This window comes from Canis lupus, chromosome 31 (genome assembly GCF_003254725.2).
Source record: "Canis lupus dingo isolate Sandy chromosome 31, ASM325472v2, whole genome shotgun sequence".
In the NCBI taxonomy this organism is placed as follows: Eukaryota; Metazoa; Chordata; class Mammalia; order Carnivora; family Canidae; genus Canis; species Canis lupus.
In genome coordinates, this window is record NC_064273.1 from 39,690,583 (window position 1) to 39,701,011 (window position 10,429).

At 54.4% G+C, this 10,429-nt stretch overlaps 1 protein-coding gene across 7 annotated transcripts in view; it reads left to right on the top strand.

Annotated features, from left to right (window-relative positions):
- DIP2A (disco interacting protein 2 homolog A) overlaps window positions 1-4,959 on the top strand; it is a 93,102-nt gene extending 88,143 nt beyond the window's left edge. For all 7 annotated transcript variants that reach the window (XM_049104504.1, XM_049104505.1, XM_049104507.1 and 4 more), the window contains 4 exons: window positions 469-543; window positions 1,631-1,805; window positions 2,385-2,508; window positions 2,993-4,959. In XM_049104504.1, the coding sequence (XP_048960461.1) occupies window positions 469-543; window positions 1,631-1,805; window positions 2,385-2,508; window positions 2,993-3,245 (627 nt within the window). In that variant the 3' untranslated portion in view covers window positions 3,246-4,959. The remainder of the gene's footprint in view (window positions 1-468; window positions 544-1,630; window positions 1,806-2,384; window positions 2,509-2,992) is intronic.
- Window positions 4,960-10,429: the final 5,470 nt, after the last annotated feature.

Here is a 10,429-nt window from a genome sequence, read left to right on the forward strand (position 1 = left end):
TGTGGGGGGCTTAGCTGGTGCAAAGGTCCTGGGGTGGGAGTGTGGGCGAGCCGCGCTGGGGCAGAGGCGGAAGGATGACCGTGGGCACCAGCCGGCATCCCCTCGGCCCCGCAGCCCTTCCTCCCACCACCAGGGTCCCCGCCGCCACCTGTGTCACATGTGGGGAGGCACCTGGGACGGGCTGTTGGGTGGCGGGCCTGCGCCAGGGCCCCTGGTGCCTGGGGGCACGGAGCTGGGCTGACGGCAGGTGCGTGCGCGGCCCCCACGCGGGTGGGCCCTACGGGGCAGACCCCGGGTGCGACAGGTGCTTCTCGACATCTGAGATCCGGCCTGTTCTTGGGAAATGAGAGAATCTTGCTAAGATTCACAATTAATTTTTATCTATTAAAAAGTCTCCTATTTCTGTGAAAATTGAGAATCTGATGTAGGTTGTGCTCCAGCCCCCGATCGCTCCCGTTCTCTTTCCAGATCCTCCCCGGGGTGAAGGTCATTATTGCGCACACTGAGACCAAAGGGCCCCTTGGGGACTCACACCTGGGCGAGGTAAGGGGGGCTCCACAGCCCCCGCAGCTGCCCTGTCTGCCCTTAGGGCCCTTCAGGGTGAGGGTACACGGGAGCGGGGAGCCGGTGGGGGGCCTCTGTGTCCTCAGGATGCAGGCTTCACGGGAGTTGCTGTGTCCACATGCCGTGCCATGCGTGTGAGCGGGTCTCGAGTGACGCAGGGTGTGTGGGGCTGTCCCTGGGCCGGGGGCTCCGTGGTGCAGACGTCACTCCGTGGACGTTCCGGGGAGCCTGTGTCCTGGCCCTGGTGGGCACGGCAGTGCCTGGGGCTCGCGGGTACAGATGCTGCCTGTTTGTCCCCGCGTCCTGCTGGGAAGCTGCCCGGCCCCAGGGCTGGCCGTAGTCCGCGTGCCCCTCGCTGGCCAGCTCTTCGGGCATCGCCGCCTCCTTCAGGTGCTGTCGGGGATCGAGGGCCAGGCGCCCAGCATGGGGAGCGACTGGGGGTGTGTCCCTGTGGCCCAGGGCCCCCCGGGCGGCTGATGGCTGTGGGGGTGCGTGCAGACCTGGCGTGTCTGTGAGGCTCCTGCCCCCCACCCGCCCCTGTGGGGACGCGCAGATGGGCAGCTCTCCCTTGGTGCCGGCCGGGGTCTGACATGAGGGCAGGGAACCCGTGAGCCCGTCCACACTGCGGAGCCCACGCGTCCACTGGGGCCGAGGGGAGGAAAGCTTCACATAAAGGAAGCACGAGTTGTTTGTTGGCTTTGTGTGCCTGCAATTTTCCCTTCATTCACAGAAAAGAGGTCCTGAAACCACTCCCTTGCCCCCTGCGTGGCTTGGTGCTCTTTTTTTTTTTATTTTTTATTTTTATTTTACTGATTTATTCATGAGAGACACAGAGAGAGGCAGAGACCCAGGCAGAGGGAGAGGCAGGCTCCATGCAGGGAGCCCATTGTGGGACTCAATCCCGGGACCCCGGGGTCACGCCCGGGGCCGAGGGCACACGCTCCAGCGCTGAGTCCCCCGGGGCCCCTGCTCAGTGTTTCCCTCAGCGCCTGGGGTAGTGGATGCCTCCGGGCTGGTGTGCTCCGCGTTGGGGACGCGCCCACGTTCTTGCCCTCGGCCCCACCAGATCTGGGTGAGCAGCCCCCACAACGCCACCGGGTACTACACGGTCTACGGGGAGGAGGCGCTCCACGCCGACCACTTTAGCGCCCGGCTGAGTTTCGGAGACACGCAGACCATCTGGGCAAGGACTGGGTACCTGGGTTTCCTTCGAAGGACGGAGCTCACCGATGCCAGTGGAGGTGAGGGTGCCGCCTGTGGGGTCTGGCCACACCCCAGGGAGGCCTGCGCCTGCCGTGCCTGCTGCGGCTCTCCAGGACCTGGCTGCCGCGCCCTTTGCCGTGAGCTTGTGTCGTTAGGTGTGTCGTGAGGTGAGGGATGTGCCCTGATAGCAGCTTTCCTGCAAGTTGCCGTTTTGCAGCCGGGCCGTCCCTCGCTGGCCTTGGACCCTCTGCCTCTGCTGAGGGGCCAGGGTGCTGGCAACAAGGCCGCGAGGCCCTCCCCAGGCCTGACCCTGAAGGCTGCGGGGTCCCTTAGGCTGCAGCAGTTTGGCCAGGTCGTCAGAACCGGCTGTACCTCCAGATGTGGCTTTGCTTCCAGACATGATACAGATGTCAGGAGTGTATTCAGACATTGACGGGCGCCCCCTGAGGTGGGGCTGCTGCGGGGGGGCAGTCAAGTGGGCTGGAGGCCCGGACACACCTGAGGCCACCTGAGGGCGTGCTCCTCCATCACACAGAGCAGGACGCGGGGCTCGAAGGATGTGCGGGAGGCGCCCGCCCTTCATTGGGTGCCCTTCCGAGCGTGGGCTGTGTTCACAGAGCGACACGACGCACTGTACGTGGTCGGGTCCCTGGATGAGACGCTGGAGCTGAGGGGCATGCGATACCACCCCATCGATATCGAGACGTCCGTGGTCCGAGCGCACAGGAGCATCGCTGAGTGGTGAGAGCCCCGCCCCACCCCACGCCGCGTGCCTTGCTCTGGGCCCAGCTCTGGCCTGCGGGCCCCTGCTGCCAGCCGCGGACCCCAGGTCCCTCGCAGGTTCACCTCCTAATCCATTTCAACCAAGAATCCAGCTCCCCAGACGTGGGGTCGCTCAGTTATCCTGAAGTGCTTCTGCTTTTACTGTGAGTTCCTTAACCTAAGCAGACATGGCCCCTGTGTCTTCACTTGCTTGGAAGCTGGAGTTGGGACAGGCACAGCTTTCAGCACCTCGGTTCTTGTTAAGGACTGTAGGGTACGGATCCCTAGAGGACGCGTTCCCCCAACCCCTAAATTGCTCATGATGTCACGCGGCAGTGTGAGGTCAGCAGACGTCCTGCAGGGCTTCTTACTGCTCCGTGTCCGGCGCCATTCCCGCCTATTTCCCCGTCTGCCCCAGAAGCCTGTGCCCGCCCCTGGGGTGACATCTGTCTCCTCCCCGCAGCGCTGTGTTCACCTGGACCAACCTGCTGGTGGTGGTGGTGGAGCTGGACGGGCTCGAGCAGGATGCGCTCGACCTGGTGGCCCTGGTGACAAACGTGGTGCTGGAGGAGCATCACCTGGTCGTGGGCGTGGTGGTGATCGTGGACCCCGGCGTGATCCCCATCAACTCACGGGGCGAGAAGCAGCGCATGCACCTGCGGGACGGCTTCCTGGCCGACCAGCTGGACCCCATCTACGTCGCCTACAACATGTGAGCGCCGCTCACCTGCCCCACGCTCCTGAGCCGGGCAGGGAGCAGGCCTCCGGGGTGGGAGCACCGCCCTGTGTGCAGCCGCCGGGAGAGGACGCCCATCTTCCCGGAGCCGTGCCCCTCCTCCTCTACTTTTACAGATCCGTCTCAAGGTTCCCCAATTCTCATTTTAGAAACTGCTTCCTGGACAGAGGGAAGAAACTTTTTTTTAATTTGGAGGACGTTTACGAGAACAGGAACGTCAGGGTGCCTGAAGGGAGACTCAGGGCCCAGCGTGGGTGTGGCAAGGAACTGCAAGTGCTCTACTGTGTTGCGAGTTTGCACTTTTTTTAGGCCAAAAATATAGTTCTCGATTTTAAAAAGTCATTTATTTATTCCCAGTTCATATATAGAATTTATGCTAGAAAGCACGTGAGGCCCCTGGACCCCGTGCTTCGCTTCTGCTTCATAGGGAGGAGCCGAGCAACTTGGGGGCGGGTGCTGGCCCGGCCTCCCCGCCCTGGGTCCCGAGTCGCCAACTGTGCTCACAGGGCGCTTCCTTTGCTGGTTTCGTTTTGAAACACGTGTGCCCGAGTGTCCACACTTGTCACTGATACTTGAGAGGTGCCGTTGGGGGCTGTCAAGTTTGACGCTTGCTTTTGGGCAAATAAACCAGCAGTTAAGTCTTAAACCGCTGTCCTAGGTTTGTGACTTCATGCTGTTTAGTTAATGTGCTTGTTTTCCCAACACCACAGTCTGGGTTCCTCTAAATACATGGAATTACGTTGAGCTGTGATTTTTATTCCCATTCAACAGACTTGTGAGTACTGGTGACAGCACCTGAGGCCTTCAGGTCCTTAGTGCTGTTTGCTGAGCACCCTGCATGCAGTCGAGGGGCCGTGGAGAGAGCCTCGCCCCGCCCCCCTCCTGGCCTTCACAGTTTGACTTGTGTGCCTATAAAACTTGGCCAAACCGCATTCAGTTATTTTATTCAAACTTGATGAAACTGACTGATCTAATATTAGAGTAAACCTGAGTCAAAGAAGAGAATGTAAAATCCTTTAGCTACTTATACGAATTTGAAGTGAAGCTCAAATCTAAGAGATTATTTTTATATAGCTATTACAGAGTATGTTATAAAGTTGTGGGGTTTGGGGGACTGAGGGTGGGAAAGTTTATGAATTATGCATGCTTCCTAGGAACAACCAGGCGTTTCTGGAATTAGCCTGGAGCAGTGCCTAACAAAACTGTTACTAATTCTCTACCGCTCTAAGTTCGCCGCCACCTGGGACTGGCTCGCTGGGCCAGCTCTCACGTCCTGCTCTTCCGTGGCCGCGGGCAGTGCGTGCACATTAGTTCTGTTCGCCTGCAGTGTTGAGCTGCGTGTAATAGACGACATACTGGAGTTCTAATGGCCTCGTGTAATTATGTACATAATCTGTATAACTTATTGTTCCACATACAGAGGTTCTGGCAGTGGACTAACGGACGTTCCTTATAGTAGAATGGCCAGCGGGGAAACACTACCTAACCCTAATCCGAATGTCGTAGTTTTATAGCAAACAAATATTGTAAAAGTTTTGTATTGAAAGGTCAGTGGCAGCAAGACAGAGCGTCTTGTAAATTAAGATTTGAAGAAGAGCATTAAACTGTCCTAAAATTACTTTCTGGGAATTCTGTATATCACACTAAAATTTTTTTATATCATTATGTTAATAAAAGATATTGACTGTTTGTAATTCTGCATTTTGAAGTATGTGAAAATGTTTTTTAAATTACCCAAGATGGGATGTATTTTATTTTACATTCTTTTAATCTGAATATAAAAGCATTTATGTTTACAGCATAAAATCTGCAAAGCACACGAAAGAAGAAAATTAAGATCTCTTGTTACTCTACCCCTGAGTAATAGCAGCATTAGTATTTGATAAAAATCCTCTCGGGGATTAATTTTTTCTTTTTAAAAACTTTCACAAAATTAGAATCCTATGCTTTTATATCAGTTTTTGTACTTAATAAATTCCCGACTTTTAATCTTTTACACATATTCTTCTGCATGTTTTAACAGCTGTGCCACGTGGGCGCGTGGCACCAGGCCGCTGCCGGGTGCTATGCGGTCGCGGTGCTGAGTACCTGCCACTGCCGGGTGCTGAGCACCCGCACATCTGCAATGACAGTCGCTGCCTCGGACACAGTTCGTGCAGGGACAGTGACCAGGTCAGAGTTCATCCCAGTTTGAAAGGCCTTGGTGGGGCGGCCTCCTGCCAGCAGCCCAGCAGCCCTGGCAATGGACACTTGCCCAAGATCAAAACAAGTCCTTGCCAGACTAATGGCCAAATAAGTGTCATGTCGTGGTAAGTATGTTTTTGTGTGTCATGTGTTTATTTCCCATTTGATTCATTCCATTCGGATCTGGCAATTCTTACTGTCCTCAAAGGTGTTTTCGGTTGATTTGTAGGAGCCATTTTACATTCAGAATCGTAACATCCGCGTAGTCCACACTGCGTCTAGTAGGTCATTTGTATCTTGATTCTGTTTGTTTTGATTCAGGTTGGTTTCTAAATGTTCTTATTTTACGCAAACTGTGATTACCTGTGCTTAATTTTAGATTATGAAGGTAGCTGATGTGTTTCCAAGTGATCTACTGGGATGGTCAGCATAACCATGATCCCTTCCTCTACTCAGCCTCCTGTGGAATGGAGCCTCCATCTGGGGTGAGATGCCACTGAGGACGCAGGGGCCGATCCCCCTCCGCCAGCTCGTAAGATGCAGGGTCCACACCAGGAGCGGCAAGCTGAGGAGACCCGAGGTGCGTCCCGACTCCACGGGTCACCGAGCTCTGCCGGTGGGTGTCACTCAGAGGTTGCCCATTGCTCGCAGAGCAGAACCCTCGCCCGTTGGGAGAAGCAGGCTCTAGAAACAGGTAACTCCTTGTCTCTTCCCAGAGGAGCTGACTGCGTTTGCCCAGGAGCATGCAGAAGTTCAATCACAGGGGGACTTTCAAAAACAGCAGGAGTTGTGAAAAGGCCCCTGGAAAGAGACTCAGAGATTCAGTGAAGGTACAGGCCAAATTGTAGGCCAGCAGATGTGCAGGAGAACCAGGGAGAGGGACTCTGAGGAAGAGCCCTCCTGGGGTTAGAACAAATCTCAAACACGGACCCCGGGGGCCGTTTCCTCAGTGAACCCCAGGTTAGGCTCCGGAGCTCTGCGTACCCCCACCCACCACCAGCTTTGTTGAGGACAGTAGAGCCATCGGCTGGCTTTGCTTGAGCTCAGCAGCTGGGTGTGGTCAGTGAAGGAGACTGGAGCCCTGCCCAGATCACTGGTGCCCAGGACAACTGTGGGCGTACGCACAGCTGCACCTCCCGAGGCACAGGGATGACACCAGAGGAGGGGGACAGATGTCACTGAAGTGAGTCAGCCAGCCGCTCCACGAGAGGACCACCGGCTGGGGAGGGGGGTGGGGGGTGGAGGAAGGGCCGAGGACCCAGAGTCCCTATGGGGTATGGTCTGGAGCGTCTAGATTCCTCCCCACAAAATTGTGAAGCGTGTAAAGAAACAGAGAAGCATGATCTATATGCCAGGAAAGGAAGTCAACAGACACTTCCTATCACATCAGCTAGGTGTTCGGTTTAACGAAGACTTGAAAGTAGCCATTTATAATACGTCCCAGAACTAAAGGAAGCTATAATTAAAGAAGTAAAGGGGGGTATGATGACAATGTCACATCAAAGAATATCAGTAGGTCAAAATAAAATATAAAATATGACGTATAATGTTTTTAAAAAGATCTTATTTATTCACGAGAGACACAGAGAGAAAGAGGCAGAGACACAGGCAGAGGGAGAAGCAGGCTCCCTGCGGGGAGCCCGATGGGGGACTCGATCCCGGGACCCTGGGGTCACGCCCTGGGCCAAAGGCAGGCGCTAAACCGCTGAGCTCCCAGGGGCCCTAATGTATGACGTTTAGATAACAGGTTTATACAGTCCACACATATCATTTATATAATGTATGTCATATAAAGTTACACAGATATATACACATATATATCCAAAATATACAATATATTGACATACATAAAAAATCAATTGGAAATTGCTGGAGTTGGTAAAGTACAAGAACTGAAGTGAAACACTCAGTGGAGGGGCTCACCAGAGTTTCTGGACCAGCAGAATTAGCAAACTTGAAGACAGATCGGTAAAGATTACGTGATCCTGAGAACAGGGAGGGAGGAGAGAAAGATGAACAGAGCCTCAGCAACGTGGGGCCCGGTAAGCGCACCAGACATGGGTAACGGGAATACCGGGAGAGGGGAGAGGGAAGAGCAGAAAAAAGTTTGAAGAATTAATGGCTGAATACAACCCCAAATATATGGAAAAGTACTAACCTATCCATTAGGGAGCTGAAGAGACTTCAGTTTGGTGAACGCAGAGATTCACAGGCAGATGCAGCTGATCTTGAACAGCATGTGTCTGACCTGCCACGGACTCACTTGTAAGTCAATTTTTTCTTGGTAAAAACCATACAATCCTGTAAATGTATTTTCTTTATGATTTTGCCAACATTTTCTTTTCTCTAGCTTTATTGTAAGAACACAGTAAGGCATCCGGTCAACACGCCCTGGGCCGAAGGTGGTGCTAAACCGCTGAGCCACCCAGGCTGCCCAATGTGTAATATTTTTGCCAATAACAGCACAGAAGAGAGTAAAGCTGTAGCCGGGCTACTTTGCAGATGGTAAAGTAGTAACCATAACCATGGGTGGTTGGGTTCATAGCATCCACAGGTGTAATATGCCCAACAGCCATTCTGTGAAAGGAAGGAAATGGGATAGGTCTGTAGGGGTCAGGTGTGTATGTCTCGCTGGAATTAAGCTCATAAAAATCTGAAGCTGATTCTGGGAAGTCGTGTGTATAGAAAGCCCTAGAGCAACCACCCAACAAACAGCTCAAAAAATATCACTCAAGAAATCTATGTGCTTCGTTAGAAAATATTCACTTAGGGGTCCCTGGGTGGCTCAGCCAGTGAAGGTCAGACTCTTCATCTCAGCTCCGGCCTTGATCACAGGATGGTGACTTCAAGCCCTGAGTTGGGCTCCACACTGGGCACAAAACCAGTGAAGACACGGAAAATAAAATAAAATATTCACTTAATGCCAAAGGAAGTGATAAAGGAGGATTCACAGAGGCATAAAACATGAAATGTGAATGGGTGAGGGGCGCCTGGGTCGCCCAGTCAGTTGAGCGTCAGACGCTTGGCTTTAGCTCAGGTCATGATCTCAGGGTCGTGAGATGGAGCCTCCCCCTGCATGAGGCTCTGCCCTCGCATGGAATCTGCTTGAAATTCTCTCTCCGTGTCCCCGCCCCTCCCCCTGCTTGTGCTCTCCCTCTTTCTCTGTCTCTCTCTCTGTCAAACAAAATCTTAAGAAAGAAAGAAATCTCCAATCAATAACCCAGTTTTCTACCTAAAGACACTGCAAAAAGAAGAGCAAACAGCCTAAAAAGCAGGAAAAAGAAAGAAAATAATAAAGGTACAAATTAATAAGCAAACAATAGAGAAAGTCAATGAAAAAACTGGTTTCTTCAAAACTGACAAAACTTTAGGTTGACCAAGATAAAAGACACAAATTACTAGAATCAGAATAAAAGAGGACCTTGCCACCAACCTTACAGAAAATAAGCAGTAATCTAAAGGAATACGTCAAACTAGACGAGCGCACAGATTCCTAGACAAAAGTTACAAAACCTGACGCAAGAAGAAAAATCTGAACAGACCAATAACAAGTAAAGATAATGCGTAAGTAGTTAAAAAACTACCCACCGAGGTGGCTTCACCGCTGGAATCTAGCAAACATTTAAAGACAAATTAATGCTGGTTGTTCACAAAACTTTCCTAGAAATGGGAGAGGCCACTGTCCCCGGCTACCGTTACACAGGCTGGGAAACGAGGGATCCGTGTCTCTTACAAACATGGTCACAAAAACCCTCAAAAAAAGTAGCAAATAAAATCCATCAACACGCAAAACGATACAAAGGAATCCTAGACCATGACCCGGGGGATTTGTCCCGGGAATACAAAGTGTATTTTGTGAGAACACCCGATCAGTCGAATGAGAATCAAAACCACACGATCAGTGAAGTAGAAGAGCAGTTTACAAAATGCCAGACTCCCAGGATAAAGGGCAGCGACGGCCCCCGCTCGCCCCCTGCTTGGTGGTGAAAGACGACGCCTGCCCCTCGGATCAGGACGGTGGGTCCGGGGATCACACGCTGTGAGGCCCCCGGGAGAGGAGGTGGGGGCCTGTGGTGTAGACACCCTCCAGCAGCCTTCCCTGCGAGGAAGCTGCAGGCGGGGGCCCGGCTGCCAGGAGCCCAGGACGGGAAGGCCCGTGGGGGCCTGGAGCGTTGGGATGCTGGGTACCCCCACCCCGTCCGCTCCGGACGCCCACCCTACAGGGAAGGCAGGCACGATTCTAGAAGGATCTAGGCCGACGGAGCTGTTCCCCTAACTTCTCAGAGGGGAAGGATCAGCTGAGTTCTTGAAGCAGCCTTGCCGTCGGCCCGGGCCTGGGAGGCCAGGCGGCCATGGAACGTGGTCCTGGCGGGTGTTTGTGTGCAGGGGGCACCCTCCCTGCGTGCACGCCTGGCCTCGTGGGGCAGGATTCGGGGCGTTTCTACTGTGAGGGCTCCTCCAGGGACCTGCTCCTTAGCAAGGGGCCCTGGCGGCGGAGGCCCTGGGGCGTCAGGCTCCAGCCCTGCAGGGCCCGCCCGGGCTGCCACACACCCGCTGCACCCTGCTCGGCATCCCAGCTGCCCTGTCCCCCTGTCCTCTGCGGCAGGAAGGCCTGCGGATCGCCCGGCAGGGACTGCGGTGTAGACACAGATCCAGGGGTGCAGGATGGGCCGTCCCTGCACATGGTCCCTGCGCGCTGGCTTCCGCCACCATTGTCTCCGAGTCCCCCCGCCCCCCCTGCCCCCCAGCGCTGCGTCCAGGGTGGGAGCCTCGGCCAGGGTGTGTCCCACCCGGTGCTGGCCTGCCCTCCGGCCCTCCTGCCCCCACCCCGCCGCATCTACTCCCTGCCGCCCCGGCACATCCCAGGGTCCCGGGCCCTGTGCACCCGCCTGGCTCTGGGGGGCCTCCTGTGCCTGCCCCTTACTGCTTCCCCCCCTTTGCAGCAGTTTCCCTCCAGCCTCCTGTTCAAGGCCACGGGGA